We start from the raw sequence: 23,007 nt of genomic DNA on the forward strand, positions 1-23,007 counted from the left end.
GGTACCTCCTTGCATTTTTTTAAATCAAGACTGACTTGAGCATATTCCATTTTTCTATATTTGGGGACTCTATGTCTCATTAACTGTTTTTGATGCTTACATTTCTCTCACTGAAATGATACTATTAATGAAGAGCTTCGTGCTGACATGCACAAAGATGCACGGAGTTGAGTTAAAAGACTCACAAGATTACATTTAAAATATTTATGGGATTTTTCAATATGTATTTATATTGAAAAACCCAGAGAAAAAAATCCTTATCTTGTATTATTGCAGAGGAGAAATACCTTTCACAGTCCTGTGCCCCTTACACTATGGCCTATCACAGCTGGTAAAGACACCCTTCTGTGAGGTGATAAAGAATTGCCATCTCCTGCAAAGACTGAGAATGTAAATGTCTAAATAATTTTGCTTAATTTCTAATAATTATGACCAGTCTGATTCACTGGAAAAATTAGGATCTGCAGCTGTGAAAGCTGTTAATCACCTTTTGCTGCCACCATTCTCTAAAAGGAATGCGGCACTTTTATAGAACTTGCACCAAAATCCTTGTCTGGTGCTTCAGCACAAGCATTTCACAGCTTGGAACAGCTCCCATACCTTCATTTCCCACGGCTAGAATTGCCTAAAAGGCAATTCAGGTGAAAGTTCCTAGCAAAACTTCTAGCTCTGAATGGAAATCTGCTGGTTTTCTTACACAAATATGTATGGTTCTCTTAATACAAAAGCCACCTGCAGGATCTGACTACAGCACTAAACTATGTGGATTTTGCTATTTATTTTTATTGTGGAGTTATTATATTATGTCCTTGCCACTAAGGGCAGCAAACAGCTTCAAATGCCATGTACCAGGATACTGTTAAGGAAAAAGTCAACAATATCCAAAATGTGGCTGAGAGCTCAAAAACATCTGCTCCATGTTCTCAAATTTTCCAGTGCCAGGCACATCATCCTGCTGTCTGACCAGGATTTACTGTAGCCAAGAGAGCTTTAATGGGAATATATGTCCAAAGGAAAGTGGGGACTGTCAGGGTGACCCTCAAAGGGCTGAGGAGGGTAATGAGGCAAAGTTGTGCTGTGGAACAGAACTATGGAAATGAGGAAATGACGAATTGTTGAGTTAGATAAACAGCACCATGGCAAGAGGGGTTAAGAATGGAGAGAACATGTTAAACAGAGCCTTGGGAGGATGAAGGATGGATATTCATAGTGGGGCAACAGAGACTGAAAGAATGAGATATGTGAGTACAGTGATACAGAGGGACTGGTGGGCATGAAGTGAGTGATGATGTTGCGGTATTTAATAGTGTCAGGAAAATACCCCTGTGGGTGAAATAAACACAGCCACAGTCACAAAATGCCATCAGCCTTAGATAGATTAGTAAGCATGGAGCCCATGAAAAAATGTTTTAGCTTTCTATAATCTACCCTTTTTCTCTGGCTATTTCTGTTCCTAAAGACTGCCTGAAACTCTCACTCTAAACAGATGAAGAGATGGAGCACCTCTCTTGTGAGGAAAGGCTGAGACAATTGGGATTGTTCAAACTGGAGAAGAGAAGCTTCGGAGTGACCTAATTGTGGCCTTCTGGTACCTGAAGGAAATTTACAAGAAAGATGGAGAGAGATTATTTACAAGGGCCTGGACTGACAGGACAAGGGGGAATGGCTTCAAATGAAAAGTGAGTGGGTTCAGATTGGGTGTTAGGAGGAAGCTCTCCCCTGTGAGGGTGGTGAGGAGCAGGCACAGGGTGCCCGGAGAAGCTGTGGCTGGCCATCGCTGGCAGTGTCCAAGGCCAGGTTGGACGGGGCTTGGAGCAACCTGGGATGGTGGAAGATGCCCCTTCCCATGGCAGGGGGATGGATCAAAACGGTTTTTAAGGTCCCTTCCAATCCAAACCATTCCATGATTCTACAGTTAATGCCGTGTTAAGGCAAACCAGATTCCCCACTTTTTCCCAGGAGTTAGGAGCCTCAGCACTGTCCACCAGCCAGCGTGGCACTGGCCTTCCAACCTATTTCACCACAACCTCCTCTAGGTATAAACTAGGGCCACATGTAGCTATTATAGTATACTGAAAGCGTTTGGTTTTACTCTTTATTCCTGGAGCTGTCTGGGCCTGCACAGAACCATCCGCTGGTACTTCTGCGAGCGACAAGAGCTCGGCACGAACTCAGAGGCGGTATTTGCGCTGTGTAGCGATCAGCGCGGCGTCCTTTGGCCGGAGAGCTCTGCAGAGCGAGCACGCTCCGGACCCCTCACGTCCGCCAGAGCCGTGCCCGTGCCCGAGCGGCCGCAGCCCGAGCGCTGCGCCTGCGCCCTGCGGCCGGGCCCGCCTGCGCTGGGGCCGGCCGGGGAGAGCGGCCCGGGGCCCGCGGGGCCGCGGGGGCTGCGGGAATCAGCGGGAACAGCGGGCACGGGCCGCCCCCGGAGCCCCGGGATGCGGCTTCGCTGCTGCGGCAGCCCCCCCGCCCGCGGGCTCGGCAGGGCCGGGGCAGCGGCGGCCTGAGGCCGCGGATGGGCGGAGCGGGAGGAGCCGGAGCCGCCGCGATGGCTCAGGAGAAGATGGAGCTGGACCTGGAGCTGCCGCCGGGGAGCGCCGCGGCCCCGGGCGACGGCGGCGGCCTGAGGCGGTCGAACAGCGCCCCGCTCATCCACGGGCTCAGGTGAGGGGCCCGGGGGTGCTCCCGGCCCGGCCCGGCCGTGCGGGGGCTCCGGGGATGCTCCGGGGGGGGATGCACTTTTCCACTCCGGGGAAAAGTGGGCTCCTGAGCGCTGTCCCAGGCTGGGAGGGATTTAGGGAACATACCAACGTATGGAGGGGTGTGAGGAAGCCCGGGAAGACGGGCTTTGGTTTTACCGAAACGCTTTGTTTTCACCACGGTCTGCTGCGTGTTGCAGAGAAACACCGTCCGCAACGTCAGATTTGTGGCTGTTCTTGTACATCGATTAACAATCGCGATGATTTCTGTAATGGATCAAGTCAGAACAAAATAAATCACTGTTCTGTGTATGGTTACAACAGTAAATGCTTTCGGAGCAATCAGGCAAATTTGGTCAGGAAGGTCATTTCACGGGACCTTGACGTAAGTTTTACATTTAGTGTAAAACAGTGTGTCAGGTGGCCAGGAATTTTCCTGGGTGGTACTAATTCCTGTAGTATGCATTACGGGGAGAAATACAGTGTGCTGTGTAGACAGTTGTGCTTGGATGTTGCCACCAGCCTGTGGCAGGTCTGTTTTCAGGAGCGTTGGGTGTTTGCCAGGTCTGGCTCTCTTCAGCCGACAGGACAGAAAGTGGCAGTGGCAGGCAAGGGCAGGTGAAAGCTTTCAGACAGGTAGGGGTTTGTTTGGGTAAGTTTATAAGCCAGAGGGCTGTTTGTTGTCTCCTCTGGGCTGTTGAGAAGTTGGGAGATGCCCCATCTGCTACATGGTGTGGCTTCCATCCAGCTGTAAGGTGGTCCGTGTGCTGCTGCTGTTAGTGGTGTGTCTGCATTCTGGGAGAGCATATTGACAATAAATTTCATAAACTGTAGTATATTAAGTGATAAGTACTTCCCGGTGGATTGATTTTTTTTTTCCTTTCTGTTTCTGGAAGGAACTGGATATGAAGAGACTAACAAATCTCACATACCTCTTTTACCAAAATGGTTAACAGTGCCTGACAGTTCAGACAAAATACTACTTCTTGCCTATTCTATCGTGATTTAATGTTAAGTGAGTGTAATTTTGATTCTTTTACATAATCACAATGAAACTACTCCAATTTTACGTTTTGATGCAGTATGGAAGGGTTGTGTATGGCAGCTCTCCCCTAGGAGGTTTCTGAGCAGGTAAAATAATTGTGTAACTGAGACAAAATGTTTTTATAATCTCAACCTTTTGTAAATTGAAAATTGTGAGACCCTTGACTCTTAAAAAAAACCCTGAACAAATTATTTAGTTGTGGTGGTTTTGCAAAACCACCCCATTAGTTCAGGGTTTGGGCAGTTAGAAGGGTAAGCCTGAGCTCTTGCCTTGACACTGTGCAGACACTATGGGTTAGGTGTTCATACAAATAAAGCTGAAATGCCATTGAACTAATCTGAGGTGGTTGCAGTGGTTTGCCTGTTAGTTTGGAATTTTCCACCAGAATACTGTTTTTGTAAGATTGCAGCTCTTGGCAAGAAACTTCAGTTTTTCCCAGAATGGCTTTGTTGGGTAAACTGAAACAAAAGCTCTTGCTCTTACACAGCTTGCTTTTTCTCCTCTGCCTCCTGTTTTGACTTCTTTATTTTTTAGTAAGGAACTTGAAAAATGAGTTGCCATAGATCCAGAGAACAGTTATAAGTGGAATATTTTAGATCACAAAAGCTACATTTCACATTACTTTTTACTCTTGTTTTTGTGCCAAATAAAATTGATTTTTAATGGGAACTGTAGTTTTCTGTGAAAAGTGAATCTGAGATCTGACCAGTTCTAGTGTTTTTGCAAGGGAGGTTAAAGATAGGATTATTTGTAGGTCTTTTTTCTCTTCCTCTCTGCTACTTAGCAGTGACTATTGGACTCAGGCTGTGGTAATGTGGGACAGGATTGTTCCAACCTGTTTTCTTGACTCAGACCCTGGATTTTAGGATGTGCTGTTTGTCTTGTGTTTGCATGCCAACCAGTACACTTACACTGAAAAGAATTGTGGCTGGTGGCCTCAGCCAAAACTCATCTCTAAACATCATGTCATGGATCCCTTCAATTTCTCCTCTTCCACCTCTGTCAAATGGCAGCTGTTTGATCTCTTGTGGGTGTGAGCTGAGTGAAACTTCTTGGAAAATTGTAAATGATGTCTGGTCCTATGTACTTGACAATTTGGAGAAGGAGAGTCTATGCATTTTTCTTGGCAGAAAGTACAGTGCTTATGCCAATTGCTCTTGGCTTTTATTTTACAGTATGAGTTTTATTTGTTTTTTATTTACAGCTACATAAAAACTGTCTAAAACTTATGTGTCTAATTGGTGTGTTTTAAACTAGAGAATTCTGACAACAGTGTGTAGGGTGTGGGTTATCAATCCTTACAGTAAGGTAGTGCTGTTGGTCAGTTTAGTTTTAAAGAAATTGTATTTGTGGGGGGCTTTTGTTAATCCCAAATTAGCAGCTGAAACAAAAAGATACAATGTGAATTCTTGTAATTTGAATCTTATTACAGTCTTACATTTAGGTTTGTTCACCTTTGCAATTCCTCATTGATTTTTGGGCATGGGGATTGTAGGGTTGCGGCTCAACATTTTTTTTCTAGCGACCATAAAATTTAGTTTATTTCTGCAGTCACATTCATTAAGTGCTGATCATTGGCTGTTGATAACATTGTTGATGACATGACCAGTAAAACTCGCTTTAGGAATCAATAGAACTAAAATTGCCTTGAGAAAGAAGTTCATTTTGTGTCAGATAAATAATCCTATACCATTTCAATGGATACACTACTGTGGGGCCTTAAAAACTGGGTTTACTGTAAGTTTAATTTAACTTTTGCTGGAAAAATGTTCAGAAGATATTAAATGTTTGTAGTGATAAGATTTATCAAGATGCTGTATTTTTAAATTCTGTTTTAGCTGTGGGATCGAAGCTTGTTTCAGTTACTGCTTAGAAGCCATTTATACATTTGTTCTGTTGAATGACATTTAAAGCAATATACAAGCAACAGCCATTCCAAACATAATAAATCCCCACAGTCTAAACAATTCTTCAATTATTCTGAAGACACAAAATGATTAATTGAAGTCATTAATTGAAGTAGCTGGGAATTGGAGGATGAACGAGTTGATTTGCACTCTCTGCCAACAAGCTAAAAGAGTTCTTACCTACCTGTCTCTGGAGTGCTTTGTCTCGACAGGAGAGCTGTCACAGCATTTGGAGCTGAGCTGATCTGAAGAGGTGCTTTTTGCTAGGAAGGAAATGGCTTTTGCATTTGACGAGTGTTTCTTTCCGCAGCGATAACTCCCAGGTGTTCCAGGCCAGCGTCCTGCGCACCCGCAGGAACAGCACCACGGTCATGAATCGGCACAGCCTGGTAAGGAAACTCCTACACCAACCCCACAGGTGCCAGGCAGAAGTGTGCAAACAGGAATAAACAGCATTAGATTGCAGTCTGTGAAACTATCACCACATTGCTTTCAGAAAGAAGGCTCGAGACTGTGACATTAACATGCTGTAGCTATAATGAAATGTTACTTATAGATCATTTGGCTTGGAGAATGCCTGTATTTCACTGTGATCATAACTTTGCTTGTAAAAGAGATGTTCCAAGGTAGAGTAAGAAAGGTCGTTTGCTAAGAAAACTAATTATACAACTGTACTGTTAACAGTAATCAATGTCTTAAGTGATTTATGATGCTTAAGAAAAAAAGTGCAGACAAATACTTCAGCAAGGTTGCGTCTGTAACAAAACCAGAATAGTTTTATAAAGAAAAGATTGGTGGAAAAGCCTTTCTCCTGCTGAGATGAAAAAACTGAAAGAAAGTGTTATGGTCAAGATTTCTTAATCAAGTCTCTTTCTTCATATTTTTAGGGCAGCAGCTTAGTGTAAATCTGTTTGGGCTTGTGGTCAGGCAAGAGGAGAAAAAAAAGAAAGGTGAAAGCTCAGTTTATTGTGTTTATTCCTGAAGATCCTCAGTTGTTGGGCTAAAAAGATGCTAATTCAGGATGCCTTGCCCAGAACTTGCTGGGAAGCCAGAGCCAATTCACTGATGGGCTGCTCTTCTGCCTGCCCCTCCTAAATGTTGCAGTCTCCTGGACTTAACCAGTGTTTCCATCTTCATGGGATGATGTTCCTAACCCTTCCCCTCACAGTAATGTTATTAAAAAGTGTCCTTCTTCTTCACTCTCAGCTGACTAGGTGCTGACAAAATACATGAAATTTTTCTTACACTGAAAATCAAGTTCTCCACTGACTGCTAGATCAGTGCCTTGTCTGCTTTGAAATGCTCCTTTGAATTATGATCTGGGTTATGGTTCTGTTGAATATGGCAGGGAGGATGGAATTGGAAAGGATCTTAGAGATTCTTATCCTTCTGTGGTCTTAAGCCAGAATCATCCACAGATAAGTGATTTTGTGATAGAATTAAACTTGCAGCATCAAGGACCCTAAGCAACCTTCCCTGGTATTTTTCCTATAGCAAAGAAGTACATTTAGTTTTATGATGTTAGAGACATTCTAAGGAGCTAGATCACATCTACTTTTGTAAATTAAATTTTACATAAGAAGGTGATAAAGTGTATTTCAAAACCTACTTCTTTGTATTCAAGAAAACTAATCCAAGTTTTACTGCAGTGTAGACTGTAAGAGGGTTAAAAAATTCAATAAGCACCTGAAACTTCTTTATTACAAATATTGCAAGTACAGCTTAAATTTTATGTTTTGTTAAACTTTGTGGAAAAAAAGTTGATTAGTGTTTGTCTAATCTGTGTGGTGTTTAGCAACAGGAGTTGCTAAAATCTCTGGTAACTGGAGGTCATACCCATCAACTCCATCTTCAGTGCTGTCCCAGTTGCTCAGCTGAATTCCACAATCTGTTTGCAGTAGCTTCTCCAAGTCTCAGGCTTCAGCTGGTTTATAATGATGACTGCAAGGGCAGTGCTGCCATTTGGGCTGGGGCTTGATCTGCAGTTTTCTGACACTACATGTAATTGCCAAGGAAGGGTTAACCAGGCTCTGCAGTATCTGCAGTTTATTTTCTTCCAGGAGATACCAGTGAGTAAATGTTTTGGTGGTTTTTTGATTTGTTTTGCATGGCTGGGGTTTTTGTTTTGTTGCTTAAGCAGAGCGGTTGAGTCTGTGGTTAGATGTTTAGGTGCTATTTCAGCAGAAGCAGTTAAAGAAGTTAATTTTTTTCTAATTTTTTCTAATTTTTTTTTTTTTTTTGTTAAGCTGGGTAGTTTCCCTGCAGGGTTCAGGTGGCTGTGCTGCAGGAGGCAGAGGGCACTGCAGGGCAGGGCAGAGGCACTGGGGCAGTCCCTGCTCACCTGGGCAGTGGCTCCTGCCAGCCTGGCACTGCTGAAACTTTACCTGCACTGGAGCACAGTATCTGACACATTGGAGTAGGGGGGAAGGTCATAGTATAATGGTTTGTAATGTTTTTATTAAGCTTTTTGCTCTCTTAAAACAATAGGGATTTGAGTAGCATAATTTTAATATATGGGTTCAGTTTAGCAAGTATCCTTTGAAAGTGACAGAGGTTTATTTTCACAAGAATTAAATCAAAGGATGCAAACAGAGCAAAAGTGAGTCTTACACACTGACAAAGCAAGGATGATGACTTGTTGGAAACAAGATGTAGGATCCTCAGAGCTGTGTTAGTGCATCAGACCCTGCAGAGGAACACTCAATTGTCTTTTTATATTTTTTGTTTTATACTGCAAGCCACTGGTTTTTTACATATTCTATTAATGTCAAACCTTAAACTATGTGGATCACAGTCATAAAATTAGAATATAATGAGTGGAACAAATGCATTTCTACTGTGGAATGACAGAGTGAATAGGCAGGAATGCACTATTGTCCAAATCCTTTTCTATGTGTGAGAATCAAGGTCAACTCAAGGTCTGCATTGGCTGGTACAGCTTGGAGGAATTCTTATTAGGTGCACAGGATTTTTGGGAACCCAGTGTAATAGTAAAGCTGACCTAAACTGGACCTTAAAAGTAGCAAATCAAGATATTATAGCTGTTAGACTTGAGTATTATATATTCCGATGACTAGAATCTGGCACAAATATTAGTCATCCTCTGTGTGAGCCTGATAGGCTGAATTCTTTTGTGAGAAGCAGGGTGTGATGTCTTCATGTTTGTTTTTTTAGAAGGAGGGTTCTGGATGTATGAAGCAGTAATAGTCTGTGTTAACTCACCCTGTCAGGCAGCAAAATCCTTGTATTCTCCGTGGCACTGGTTAGAAGATGGTGCAGTAAGAGTTAACTGAATGTTTGTTAGTTCTCCAGCTTCAGCATGATGAAGAGCTCTAGTAATGTTTTGTAAAGCACATGAAGCCTTATAATGAATGAAGTATAAAAACACCTATAATAATGCAAGTCTTACTTGCTGAAGACATCTATTTTGAAAAGACACCGTATTTTTTTGGAAGGATTGTCATCTTACAGAGAAGTTAAACCTCTATTCAAGGCTTTGGTTTAGAATTTTTGTTCCCTGAATGGCTATGACATAAATAAACTGAGGGTTGACAATGTGAGGGATAGAAAATTTATGAAAGAAAATGATATTTTGAGAAATAATCACTTTAAATTACTTGGTTTTGGGTGTGCAGTTTTAGATCATAGCATTCCAGTGAGATCTTGATGCAAAACTGTCAACATTAACAGAAGACCATTTTTAGTGACGTCTTCTCAGATTTCACCCAAATTGGTGAAGCTCTTGAGAAACCATAAAGAAAGTGTTTAACTCTTTGTTAGCCTTCTAATGGCTGATTTTTTTCACCTGTCAAAGTACTCATTTATAAACAGACAACAGTCCAGGAACCTTTTTGTACAATTCGTTGTTTTGGCTTTGTATTTTAATGGATCTATTGTGGAGCTTTCTGGACCACTTAAATGAAAATAAATATTCTGAGTCACATAAAGGAAAATATATATGCCAACATATATACCAGGGGTGACAGTGTGCTAGTGAAAAGCAGCTCCATTCTGTGGGGAAAGCTGTCAGTTCTAGTTGCCTGGAAATGGAATGGAAGCCAGGCTGATACCAATTAGCATCTGTGAGCTTACAAAGCAGTATAATGTGGAGATACATATTAACATGCAAGAATGCATGTTAACATGCAAGAATGCAACATTCTTGCAAGTAAGTAATGTAGGTTATATATATATATATACAGTGAGAATGTTATAAGTGATATGGATCTTTTTTTTATTAGGTTCTTTTTAGTTTGGGGCAGCACTAGTTTACTATCATTTCTGTGGCACCTTTCCCTCCTTTCTGCTGTACTTTCAATTGAATGTGATTTTGTTTTGCAGTTTGTGCCATCATCTCCTATCCGTATTCCTAGCAGCCGTCTTCATCAAATCAAACAAGTAAGCACAGATTCTTCTAAAGGAGTTTTTAATAGGTGGCTGGGTTTTTTTTTTGTAGTTGATGTTTAATGTCCTTCAACTAGCTGTAGATTTTATTTTCAAACTGCCTGTCCAGTTCCACGTTTCATGAAGCAAAATGCAAATTACTGCAAGGAGAACATTTGAGCAGAGAGAGGATTCTTAAAATGGACATTTTAGAAAGGAAACCTTTAATGTAAACCCTTAGGGTAAAGTTTCACCAAGTTTTTGGCAGCAGTGCCAGCATAAATATTCGGGGCCAATAACAAAGTGTTCCTTAACTTGTGTTGGCACAAGACTCTTGTGCAGCCAGAAAATGAGCAGGATAAGGAAGCACTCTGGCTGAAAAATAGTCTGTACTCTTCTGGCTGGGCTATTTTTCATCTGTATAATTTTCTTATCCAGATCCCTGTACTTGTGCTGTCACAGCAGGAACGGAGGGGGAAGGGCAGCAGAGCAAACACTCGGGAAGGGGGGTGGTGTGGGGAATATCAGAGCAGGCTCAAATAGCTCTGCTCCCAGCCAGCACACTGCAGGCTGAAGGCTCCAGCTTTAAAATCAACAAGCTCCAACTCTTGTGTCTCCTTCATTTTATATCTCCACTTTTTGATAGTAGAATGGCTATAAAATTGGCTTGAAGATGCTTAAATTTTTTTTTTTTTTTTTTTTTAGCTGGCTAGTTTTCAATGGATAGGCTTGATTTTTACAGGGTCAAAAGTTAAGAAAACAATTTAATGCTTCAGGCAGCATTTTTAGGGCATGGTGTCTGAGTGGTGGAAGGCATTTCTGCTTCCTACCTCACTTATTTAAGGTAGTTGCACAGTAATCCTGAAGAAAATAACTGCTTGCTTTCATTATGTAAATAATTTACTGGCTTGAGTCAACTCTGAAGCACTCAGGTCTGTTGTACAGTTCTTTTTATCAATATAAAAACGCTTAGGATTAATATGTAAATATCATAGAATCATAAATTAGTTTGGGTTGAAAGAGACCTTTAAAGGTCATCTGGTCCAACCCCCCCTGCAGTGAGCAGGGAGATATAATGAGAAATATGCTGAGAGCAAAGAATTGAACTGTTGTGGCCCTACTCTATTACCTGAAGTAAAATTTGATAATTCAATCTTCTGGAAAATGCTTCTGCATTCATGTTTGTGTCATCCATTTATTAAAGCAAACAGTGTAATTTCCTAATTTGTGTTTGAGCATTAGAATCACTAGTTGGAATTAATTCCATGTCCTGTATACTCACTGAGAACCTGTGTGGTTCACTTCTGATCTCTTTCAAATCTGAGCAAATTATCACACAGGTGAAAAAGTTAGACACTTCCTACTTATTATGAGGATTGTGAAGATGTTTACTTGAACTTCTACTCTTGAATTAGGGAACCTACTCATTCACTGAACAAACTGGGTAGCATTCAGTTAATTTTAAGGAATGGTGTCTGCCTAAGAGGAGATTGAGTCATGTTTGTACTTGTTTAGTTTAATTTTATATATTTGATTCATTTTAATAGTATTTTATGGAGTTTTTTTTAGAAAAATGCCTCACTGACTCCTGAATTCATTGTGTGCAATGCAGTGTATTGCAAATGAGATGCTGACATGTGTCTAGTTAGTCACTAATCCATAGAGTAAGGTAAGAATCCAGCCATGTTTTTGAGGTTTATCTGTACTAGCATCCCCTTTGTAAAATGAAATTACTCAAGACTGCATAAAAATGCTCTGGCATGTGCAGAATTTCTGGTTCATACTATCATTACTCAGTTTTGTAGGTACTTTTTGGTTAGTAATGAAAATAAAGCTGCTTGGGGAACAACAGCTCACATAAGCACTTCTTACACGATGGTCTCTCCTGCTACATCTCTTTCTCATCCTCTCCTCCTCACTCCTTTCCATGGATGAGAACTTGAGGTTATTGTTGCTTAATCGAGTTGAATTAAATTTTCCATGTGCCAAAGTGAAGTGAAACCACAGCTTTTCTGATGTGCTGGAACAAAGTGGGTTTTTTTGTTGGTCGGGTTTTTTTGGTTTTTTTTTTTTTTTTTTTTTGACCTTATTTCTTCATGTGCTAATGTTTTAGGAAGAAGGAATGAATTTGCTGAACAGGGAAACTGTTCGTGAAAGGTGAGCACTAAGGCAAAGCAGAACAGTCACTGCAGCCATCTGTGGGCCTGGGACAATACATTTCTTTTCTTCTTTATAGAGAAGTGCAAGTAGCAATGCAGATGAGCCACTCATGGGAGGAGAGCTTGAGCCTGGTAATGCATTCATGCTTTAATTTGTGTTTCTATCATCAGTATCAGGACACTAGAGACTCTCTCATGTCAACATTTCCTTTGATAGTTTGACCTACAGTTAAGTTGTTAGTATAGTACTGCTTTTGATCAGCAATTTATCACACTAACAAGGCTTAGAATTATCAACTGTTCAAGGTACATGTGGGTTCCTTGGGCTGCTGTGTCAAAAGGAAATTGCATGGATGTCTGCCTATTCAAATTTTCTTCCATGTTCTGATACTCTCCATGTAATGTTTAATGTTTTTTTGTTTTTGTTAAGCATAAACTCATAAATGGCTGCCTAATAATTGTTGATATGATGGAGGATAATTTTGGGATTTCACACCGATTAGTCCTTTTCTTGTTAAGGTACATGCTTGTAAGATTAATTATGTGTACTGTTTACAGAGTGACAATGATTTTGAAAAATCACTATCACCAAAGCAAGTAGACTTTGTTCCAGTTTCTCCAGCTCCTTCACCTACACGAGGAATAGGGAAGGTGAGCAAAATGGGGTAATAATGGTTTTATCTGAAGTAGAGCTAAATAAATTCAACCAAATTAGTAGCAAAAGATGAAGCCACCTGCTCCTTTCTACCTCAGCTGCATACAAGAAACTAGAGAGTAAATAAAACCCCCTAAAACCCCAAACCAGAAAATACCAGCTGTTCATGTTGTGGATGTGAATTTCTGTGGAGTGTTCAGCTGTTATGCTGTGGTTAATAAAAAACAAGTAAGTCTGTTTCACCAGAGTACAGTGAAATAAATCTACATGAAAATGGAATCGGTCCAATTTTAATTTTTTTTTCTTAGTAGCAAAAAGTGATGTCTCAGTATAGCAAATGACTGGTTGCTGAATTTGATAGTGGGTTGTTTATTTCTCTGCAGTTAAGCATCAATTGTTACCACATGGGAGTGATGCAGCATTTATAGTAACACAAACTCTTTTCCTCTCAGCAATGTTTCTCACCATCTTTGCAAAGTCTGGTGAGCAGCAGTGGGTTGCCTCCAAGTCCCAGCCCAAGTCCCACAAGGAGATTTTCAAGGTAAGTCACTAGATCATATCAATGATAGAAAATTAATGTAACTTGTTCATAGTAGGCACTTGAAATACCAGAATTTGTTGCATCCATAATTGATTTCTGAGCACAAACATAATTTCATATATGCTTGAAGACTTTAGATTTTATAGTGTTGTAAAACATTTGTCAAAATCCTCATGTCATAGCATTGGGAAATGGGCTGTGTTGTGGCATCTGTCTTCCCAGTGTAGTCTCTATATTGCTGTCATTCACATCTTTAGTAATTGAATTCTGAGGGAAAGAAAACACAAACAGATTTAGGGTTTGTTACTCCTTTGAGTGATGTGGGCATACAATTAAATTTTACTAGGCCCTCACAGTTCAGCCTATCAACTGAGATGTAGTCAGTGCCTGGATGAGAGCTTTTAGACTGCTCCACTTGTGAAATAACGTAATTAAACATTTCCTGCTCAGTTCTGTGCTTCATGGCCTATCCTGTTTTGGATTTAAAGCCTATTTTCTTAGTGGTTTCCACCTAGTTGTTTGTTTTCTGAATATCTTTTGATTCTTTTTTCAACCTTTCTCTTTTAATGGTGATCTCAGTGCAGCATTTGTCTTCTTTTAGCAGGAGAAGCCAAAGCCCAATTAACTGCATTCGACCAAGTGTTCTTGGATCAATCAAAAGAAAAGGTACAGTATTTAGGTTTGGCAAATACAATAGGCCAACTTTTTAGTCATATAATAATTCATATAGCTTTCTTCATAATTCTGTCTAGTTGGCTGATATTTCAAAAAGTAACTAGAAATAGAAGTTTTTACACATAATGAAACAGATAAATAATTAAATTAGATTTTACTATTCCATAAAGCTTTTAATTCCATAAAGCTAATAATTGTTTTGTTCTAATTCCTCCCCATTGCTGTGGTCATACAGATGTGATAAAAAATCTGATGTAACCTGCCTAACAAAACAATAAATACAACTATTGGTATATTTAACTTAAACAGAAAACTTTGAAATCCTGGTTAACTGAAGCACACAGGTACTGTACACTTAAATTAACTCTTCAAAACCCAAAGCTGATGCACAGGCCTGGTAGCCACCTTACAGCTTTATTAGGAAATGTTTCTCTCTCTTCCTGCATTTTTCTTCAAGTTTAACTTCTGGAAATTTTATTGCACCTCTTTTCGTATCTTCAAGCTTCACCTTTGTTACAGAACATCTCTGGCTCTGAGACAACTTTTAAAACACTTTCATCTGAGTTCTGTCATAGCCTTTTGAAGCATATATCTATCCTCTCCTCTTCCAGAGTGCTTGGAAATCAAAGTCAATAGAAAAGTTTTGTGATAATTCTGGAGTTTGTTCCTTTTCCTTATTTTCAGCTTCTCTGCTATGGTGGAGCTGGTCAGTGAACTGATAGTTGGATAAAATGAAACAAAAGGATTATTCTTCACTACTGAAGAATAAATATCTGATATCTAAGACTTAGTTAATTATTCACTAAACTGTACTGAAGCTTGGACAGAATGGCTCCAGAAAATAGACAGTCTTTAAAATTTCAGCATTTAAATTCTGTGTTCTACATATGAAATATTGTAAGTTTGAGCCTCTATTCTGTTTGCTCTGTAGAAGTACAGTGAAAGTAGATTTTAGTTTAAATGAGTCGTAATTTTTACCACTTGGAATCTCTTCCCAAAGGTGTGACAGAGATGGAAGATCACCCAAAAAGATTATTCCAAGGATCCACCAACATGCTGACCCCCGAGGCTGCACATCAGGCGGACCTTGGGGCATGGTAAATCTGTCCTCTTTATTGTATCTTCAGCAGAAGCATTACAAATCTCCTTTTTTTTTTTTTTCTAGCAGTGATAATGCTCGAAGTTTTTTGTGCTTGTTTTTGTCTTGTTTTAATAGAGATACCTCATAATGTTACAGCACTGAAATTATCACAGTAAACAGGCAGCAATGTTCCCTACAATTCTGCACTTTCTAGGCCTGGTTGATAACATGGGATGTTGAGCATGTTTAGGAAAAGACACCTCATGGATGATAGCTTTTGGAGTCTGATTCAAATTGCAATTAAATGTGAATGCTGATGCTTTTTGGGTGAATTGAGTTTTTCTTCTTTTCCCTTGTTCTTAGTCACAGAGGAACATGAGTCTGTCTGACCCCTCCCTGGAGAGTCAGAGGAGCTGGGAGGAGATAAAAAGTACTTTGTTAAAAATCGTAGTGATTGATAATAGCAAGGGATTTTGATCTGGTGTTTTAGACAAAAGGTTAATCATACGTAGGGTGTGCCCACACAACTGTCAAGGGTTGTTCACAGTATTTCTGTCTTTTTGCCTCTCAGCTGATGTACAAGTCATGCAGAAGCTTTGAGTAGCAATAGCAAAATAGATGTTTTAAAGGCACTTTAAAAACATATCTTTTTTGCACACCCTGTTCACAGTGGGGATAGCAGTGTGGGTTCAATTGCTGCCTCTTGGTGTAGGAGATAGTAATTCTAAAAAAAAAATCACTTTGCTGCTATCACTGATGACAGATCAGCTGTAGTTACGTATTTGTGTCCTGTGAAATATGTAGTACAATGGAAGATGGACAATTTATCATTGGCTTTCTTGGCAAAAAGGCCTCTGGCTGTTGTGCTGGCCCAGGGTTTTGAGGATGGAGTAAACCTGGAGTGGATTGTTTGGTCTGGAATTTCTGATCTGTGCCCCATTTTTGGGTGAGCAAAGGAGAAAATGGGCAGTGTCCTGTGTGAGTCTGGAAGTGACTGTGTGTGTAGCTGCAGGGGTATTTCAGATCACAGGGCTTGCTGCTCCTTCAGAGCTGCACGTGTGTGTTTAGAATGGCATTGTGATGATTTGGGCTGGTTTTGGGCACTTACCTGAGCCAGTGCCTCATTTCTCAGCCCTGGTTTCACTCTGTTTTCAGTCTATCCTCACACGCCCTGGATGACAACAGGAGCAGTGCAGGCTCCTCCTGTGACTCCCCAGCTGAAGTTAGCACCAGCACAGACTCTCCAGTGTCGCTCTCTGACTCCAGATCCCCGTTTTTGCCAGTGGATCTCATGGCCAAGTTACCGATGAACTGAGGAGCAGGAATCTGCTGATGGACACCGGGAAACCGGCGGATATCGCCCTGACTTTCTGTTGTGTGTATCCATTCTGTTCCTCATAGGAACTTCCAGCAATGTCATTACTTCTAGAAAACTTCCAGAATAGTTCCTTGAGGAGGAATTCACCTTTCTAGTGATTTGTATGACATTTACTACAATTCAGAAGCATTTGGGCTGCAGACACGTTGGGTGCTCACATCAGTCAGGCTGCTGGTTTGCAGTTGCACACTTGGCATGCAGTTGCAGCTTGGCATGAGTTACAAACACTACATGTGTCCTGCTTGTGGAAGACTTGCCTTGCCAGCAGCCTGTGTCCTCCCTGCCTGTGGAGGAGCAGATAACTCACGTTTATCCTCAGCCTAATACCAATGAAGCAGCTGACTAATTGTTTCTATTCCCAGAGTGTTAGATATTTATATTTTTTTTTCTTCTTCATATGAAAGGAAGAATATTGCAGGGAGGAAATTGATTGCTATTAATATTATTGTGTTCTATTATGATTGGCTCTTAATCAAGTCTGTGTTCCAGTGGATGTCAGAAAATAACAAATTGGTGAATTGTCAAATTTATATGTTGGATTTCATTCATGATCATGAGTGCTGTTGTGACTAAATCTAAATTAGGTGTGGAACATTCTTCTGGGGTTTTGTATCTGGAATTTGTTTCTTTTTCTTCCCCATTTAGATGATGTATAGGAGTGGTAGATGCTCTGTTAAAGGTCTTTTTAATAGGGAAAAATAGTGACAATATTTGGAACAATGCATTAAAACCTGAGATTTTAGTATTTAGTACTTCAGAAATGCATTATTTTAAGTCAGTATTTGTCCTCATATATGACAGATACAGTGAGGAATCTTGAATGCCTTTTTACAGCCTGAGGCCATCAAACATATTTAATCTGTATTCAATTTCCTGATGTTGCTTCCTCAAACAATGACATCAAGTCATTTTTGCTGTTGAAAACTTCAGATGCTGATTGGAAGCCTGGAATCTGGTAATCTGAGATGCTTGAAAAGTCAGTGTGTTGAGATATCCTGATCTCAACTCTGAAATCCCCAACCAGGAGGAAGAATTTGCAGACCCCCCCTATGGACAGCTGTCTGGGATTTTGCAGTGACACCCTCACTGAGGTTGTGCAGCTGAACTCCCCCAGCTGAGTCCCTCTTTGTACATGTCTGTGCATCTGTGCTACGTGGTTTCAAACCTCTCCAGAGAGGTTAAGAATGAAGCAAAATGTTTTATTTTTAAATGCTAAATCTTTGTAGTGTGTCATAAAGTGAGAAAAGTATGGAAACTTCCTTAAGTAGGAGAAAAACCTACCCTGAACTCTGCTGTGAAAGATTCACATGGATGAAGCTTTGACTGACAGCAGCCATCAGAATGAGAAAGGGATGACTTGGAGCGCAAAGACCTGGCGACCTGAGGGCCAGTGACCCATTTCTGTGTGTCCTTATTGTAGAGAGAAAATAGAATGTATTTAATAGTCTGACTCTGTTCTAGTTAACATACCACATGGTTTACTTCTGGTATCATTCCTCTTAAATTATTGTAATAATCACCCTGCTGGTTGCAGTCCCTCCCTGAGTCCAGCTGCCCTTTGTCCCCGAGCAGAGGCACACGGGAGTGCTGGGCTCTGTTTGCTCTCTCTGCTGAGGCAAAGTTTGGCTTTGCAGTTTCAGGTTTGTGCCAAAGAGTTGCTGTGCCACCACTCTTCTGTGGTGACAGCAAGACTCTTTTTTTTTTTTTTTAATCTTGCTTATTTCTTAAGAAGGAACCTCCTGGTGTCTCTTCCACTCTTTGTAAGAAGACACATCAGTATAGGGGGGTTTAATAGCTGAGTGTGGGTCAACTTGTCTCTTTTCTGTTGAATATTTATGCTATTTTTCAAATAAGTGCCAATAAATGGAAAAAATAAATGTGTTTTGCTGTTTCTGCATTTTTTTTAGATACCCATATTCTTGTTTCCTTCTGGGATTAAATGCTTTCTTTTAAAATCAGAATATCTGCTGTAATTTACTTCCACCCAGTCTAGTTAACATGCAAGCAGGTATTAAAATCTGCAGCAGACCTTGTTTTCCTTGTGCAATGCTGTCTTGCAGGTCTGTGACAACTCTAGGAATAAAGAATAAACCCAAACATTTTTGAATACAAGTTACATGTGTCCCTAGTTTATACCTAGAGGAAGTTGTAGTGAAATAAAGAAGACAGAAGCTTCTGCTGGCTGCTGGGAAGTACTGAAGGTCTTAACTCTTGGGAAAAAGTGGGGAGTCTTTGTGATTTGCTTTAATAGGGCAGTTAATCATAGAATTATGGAATGGGTTGGGTTGGAAGGGACCTTAAAAACCATCTCATTCTACCCCTGCCATGGCAGGGACACCTTCCACCAGACCAGGTGGCTCCAAGCCCCGTCCAACCTGGCCTTGAACAGTTCCAGAGATGGGGAGTCCACAACTTCTCTAGATCAATTAATGCTGTTGGAGGGAATTAAATAGTTATTTATCTGTATCTGTTCCTTTCCCTGCTTTTGCAAAACAGAAACTGCATTGAAATTGTGGGAAAGCAGCTCAGTTTTATCTCCACGTCACCAAGAAGCTGCAGTTTCACTCCCTGGAGTCCAGTGACACATATAGGGGTTTTTTTCCACTCAAAATTTCTGGAATCAATTATACTCCAAAATATGTATCTGGATACAGGGAATCAGGATGTTATACAATGCACATAATCAACCCTGTACTTGTCTAGGAACTCATGCTTTTAATATTATCTCTGCTTCTCTCTGGGATTCTGCCACGAATGGCACCTTCCAAAAATCACACTTGGGTTTGACACTTGCTTGGTCTGGTCAAAAATTGTCCTGCAGGATTTGCTGGCAGTTAAATCAGATCTTGGGCCGCTGTGTCCTCCTTGACAAATGATGTTTTGTGTTTTCCTTCCTTCAACCTTCTCCAGAGTGACACAGTTGCTGAGGGAACGTTGGTAACCGTGCCAGTGCTCATGGGGCTGTATTTTTGGAATGAACCCTTCAGTGGTTGCTGCATTTAGCAGAGAGATAGATACTTCCCTCTGGAAGAGAGGTACAAATGCCAGGAAAAACGAGCCTCTGCCTCAGCTAGATTGACTTGCAGGATCTTCTGTGTGTTGCCAGAGAGGCAGTGACCTGGAGGCTCAGCTGAGCAACTGCCCAAGGTCCTCCTGAGATCAGTGTAAGAACTTAATCCTAAATTCTAACTTCTCATCCTTTTTTCAGAAAACTTGAATGTAAATGATCACCAACCCATAGAAACAAAACAAGTCTCCAAAGCCTGGTGAGACTGAGATATTTCCATTTATAGATGTGTGCTGTGGTTGCAGTATCAGTGCTGTTTGTGAGTCCAGCCCTGCTGTTGTGCAATGATTTGCTGGTGAAGTGACTGGAGGGACCTCCAGCACTCCCTAAGCTTGAGAACAGCTTGTGCCTCCCCTAGCAGTCATCATTTCAGAAATGTTCACTTTATGCTGTTGTATTCTTGCATATGCTGGAGTCATAACTCATTTACTTAAAATAGAGAGCTTCAGGAGTCATAATTAAACTGTGTGAGCTCTTCCTATCCTCTTTTAAGCAACCTTTCTCATAACCAACAGGCAGATGGAGTTTAAGTCGATCCCTCTTCTCCTGGAAGCAACAAGTTAAAATATTTGTACATGCAACTGAATGTTTACAGCTACAGCACAGTAATTAGAACCTTACTGACACAGAGAGGAGTGCTTGGCAAGAATCCTTTTCAATAACTGGGTGTAAAAACTGTCACCTTGGGTTAATTTTCTAGGACTGATTGTTTTACCAGTACCAGTGGAGCCTTCCCATTTCTGCATATCTGATGGGAGCATCCTTGTTTGATAAACTTGAGAGCAGTTGCCATCCAGCCCAGGCCTTGCTCAGGAGATTCTTTTCCTCTGGCATGGAGCACTCAAGGCAGACACTGTGCATCCCAAAGACCCAGACTGCTTCCACCACTGGGGCTTTGTGGTAGAAGCACAAGAGAGGAGGTGAAAAAAATAAGCTGAAGGAGAATAACCTTGTTTGACTTTCAGTAACTGGCTTGGGAGCAGAAATTTCAGAAGGGGGGAGGAGTTGGGTGCATTCAAACCAAAACCAAACAGCTTCCACACCCTTCGTGCTGGCTCCCCTGTGTCTCTCAAGGAACTGGTGAGACATCCCCAGTGCCACAAAGATTCATCAGACAAATCTGGCATTTATCAAATTTTAAATTATTCTGTTAGTTTGGTTTCTTGTTCTTTTATTTGCTTCTTAAGAACCTTAGAAAATGCTATTTTAGGACTTCCTTCCATGACAAATAATTGTATGTAAAATGTTTAGAATTTTGCTGGATGTCAACCCAGGTAGGAAGAGCTGCTCAAGAGGAAGCAGGTTTTGCTGCAGGGACTCATGTTTGGAAATGTGGTTCTCCAGGTTACTTTCTGTCCTTGTGTGGAGAAAAATCAAACCCATGATGTGCACAGCACATGTCAGGTAGAAAGAAATCAGGTACTGTAGTACAGAAATCAGATATTGTATTGGCACAGAAATCAGGTACTGTGTTGTCTCTCAAGGCAGTTTAAATACAGCTTGCACTGAAATTGCTGCAAGAAGCTTCCTGCTAAAAATACATCAACATCCTTTCATTTAAAGTGCATTCACTTCAGCAGTCGGTTTGGATTGTGGAGATTCCTGGCACATTCCTGAGGGAAAGGTGCTAATGGGTTTAGTGATGTTGATGGAACACGGGGTTTCTCCCTACTGCAGTTTTGTCTCTTGATGGTGATTTTTTGTTAAAGCAAATGTTCCTCTAATGCCTTTATGTTCATACCTCAAGCCACCGAGTGTGCTGTTTTCTAGAGAACACTCTCATTTTGTTACTATGAATAATATTTTGCTATTGAAAATTCTATGGTTTTTTTTTTTTCTTTTTTTTTAAACTGGAAACATGGATGTAAGTTCCATTACATGGTGCCTGTTACTCAGCTATACCTTACCAGCCTTTTTCCTCACACTGAAGGGACACCCACAGCTGTAATCGTGGTTGTGCTCTTGCTTAAATTATTTCTTTGCAGTCTCTGCTGTTTTGAAGACCAGTGTGGTCGCTTTGCCTGCACGTAATTCCACATTATAGCGTGGTCATACAGCTTTGCAGATTTCCTAGAGCTGATGTGCATTAGCTACAGCTCATTTTCCAAAGTAAACAGCTCGTTAGCGTTCAGTGGAGAGCTTCTAAAGAAGACAAAGATACACCCAAAAGTGAGTGAGTAAACCCCTTACTCGGCTTTAGTGAGATGCTGCGAGTGTCGCCTGCCTGTGTTCATCCCTCCTGCTCTCCTTTCGGGAGGATGCACTTGTTCTCCAGGCTCCTTTCCCTGAGGTCGGTATCTGGAAATGGCTCCTGCTGACTGCGTGGTGATGTTTTCCCGATCCTCACCAGCTCCTGTGGGGCAGTAACAAGTGAGTGATGGGCTGCTGGCAGCAGTGAACTTCACTTTCCTTCAGTGGTTTCAGTCTTAATTTAATTTCCTCAGGCAGCACATTATGCCTGCAGGAAAGAGACTCCAGCACTGTTAACTTCGGCTGTTTCTCCTCCAGCTCTAGTGAGAGATGGTGCCTTCCCTACACTGCAGCAGGCAGGTGAGTGCCCCATGTCCCAGGGACACAGGAGGGAACCTGTTTTCCACGGCCACTTGGCCCCTCTGTCGGCACACAGCTGGCAGGAGGGTCAGCAGCAGCACTGCTCAGCCCTGCATACTTTGTAGGACAGTGTGTTCCCTTCTCTTCTCTCTGCCCAGGGGGGCTCATGCAAGGTCAGAGGGCAAAGCACCCGAGCTGCTCCAGCCCAGCAACTCAAACCCCACCTGCCAGAGATGATTCAAGGTTTGGGGGTTTTTTAAGGCCTCCTGTACAAAAGCTTTTTTAAGACCTGATCCTTAAATTTGATGTTGCCCTGAGTGTAAGTTTGAAGTGTGAGATTCACGCTCCTGACAAAGGAAAGGGGCAATGGAACTTGGCATTTATAAGGAAAGCTGTTATAAGGAAAGCCAGGTATCTTAAGTGTACATTGACAAATAAGGACTAAAATACAATGATTTATTGCCAAACCTATTTGGCAGCCTCTTTCCAGTTTAGGCTTGTTGGTCATCAGATACTTGTACATATTAGCATAAGATGAAATAACATATGATTGGCTTAATTAGCTGATTGCAGGATTTCTCTGCATGGGCTCCTCTTGGAGCTGCTGCAAACATCCCTGTGGAGCTGTTTCAAGAGCAGCAGTGACTGTTCCCATCCAACAGCAACATCCCATTGTCTTCCTGGGCCATGTCTTGAGACATGGCAGCAGCAGCAGCTCAGCTTTTCCCTTTGCAGGGGCTGCTTTGTTTCCAGGTGGTGGCCCCGCTCCCTGGGGCTCCATTATCGGCTGCTGCAATTAACTGATTCCCTGGCAGCCCCTCCTGTCCCTGGAGCTCTGCAACAGTGCACCGGCTCTACTGAAGTTTC

General features: G+C 41.3%; 1 protein-coding gene across 2 annotated transcripts; it reads left to right on the forward strand.

Annotated features, from left to right (window-relative positions):
* The first annotated feature begins 2,387 nt into the window (after nt 1-2,387).
* On the forward strand, nt 2,388-18,400 carry LOC128795332 (P2R1A-PPP2R2A-interacting phosphatase regulator 1). 2 transcript variants are annotated; one of them, XM_053956021.1, is made up of 10 exons: nt 2,388-2,664; nt 5,962-6,040; nt 9,993-10,049; nt 12,148-12,191; nt 12,271-12,325; nt 12,752-12,844; nt 13,301-13,389; nt 13,994-14,055; nt 15,065-15,161; nt 16,301-18,400. In XM_053956021.1, exons 1-10 carry the CDS (start codon nt 2,516-2,518, stop codon nt 16,458-16,460), a joined length of 885 nt encoding a protein of 294 aa, XP_053811996.1. In that variant the 5' UTR covers nt 2,388-2,515; the 3' UTR covers nt 16,461-18,400. The 2 variants fall into 2 exon arrangements, with proteins under 2 accessions (XP_053811996.1, XP_053811994.1); XM_053956019.1 differs by having other exon boundaries at nt 2,391-2,664; nt 13,991-14,055.
* The last annotated feature ends 4,607 nt before the right edge of the window (nt 18,401-23,007 follow it).

The sequence above is a fragment of the Vidua chalybeata genome, chromosome 14 (genome assembly GCF_026979565.1).
Source record: "Vidua chalybeata isolate OUT-0048 chromosome 14, bVidCha1 merged haplotype, whole genome shotgun sequence".
NCBI classification, from domain to species: Eukaryota; Metazoa; Chordata; class Aves; order Passeriformes; family Viduidae; genus Vidua; species Vidua chalybeata.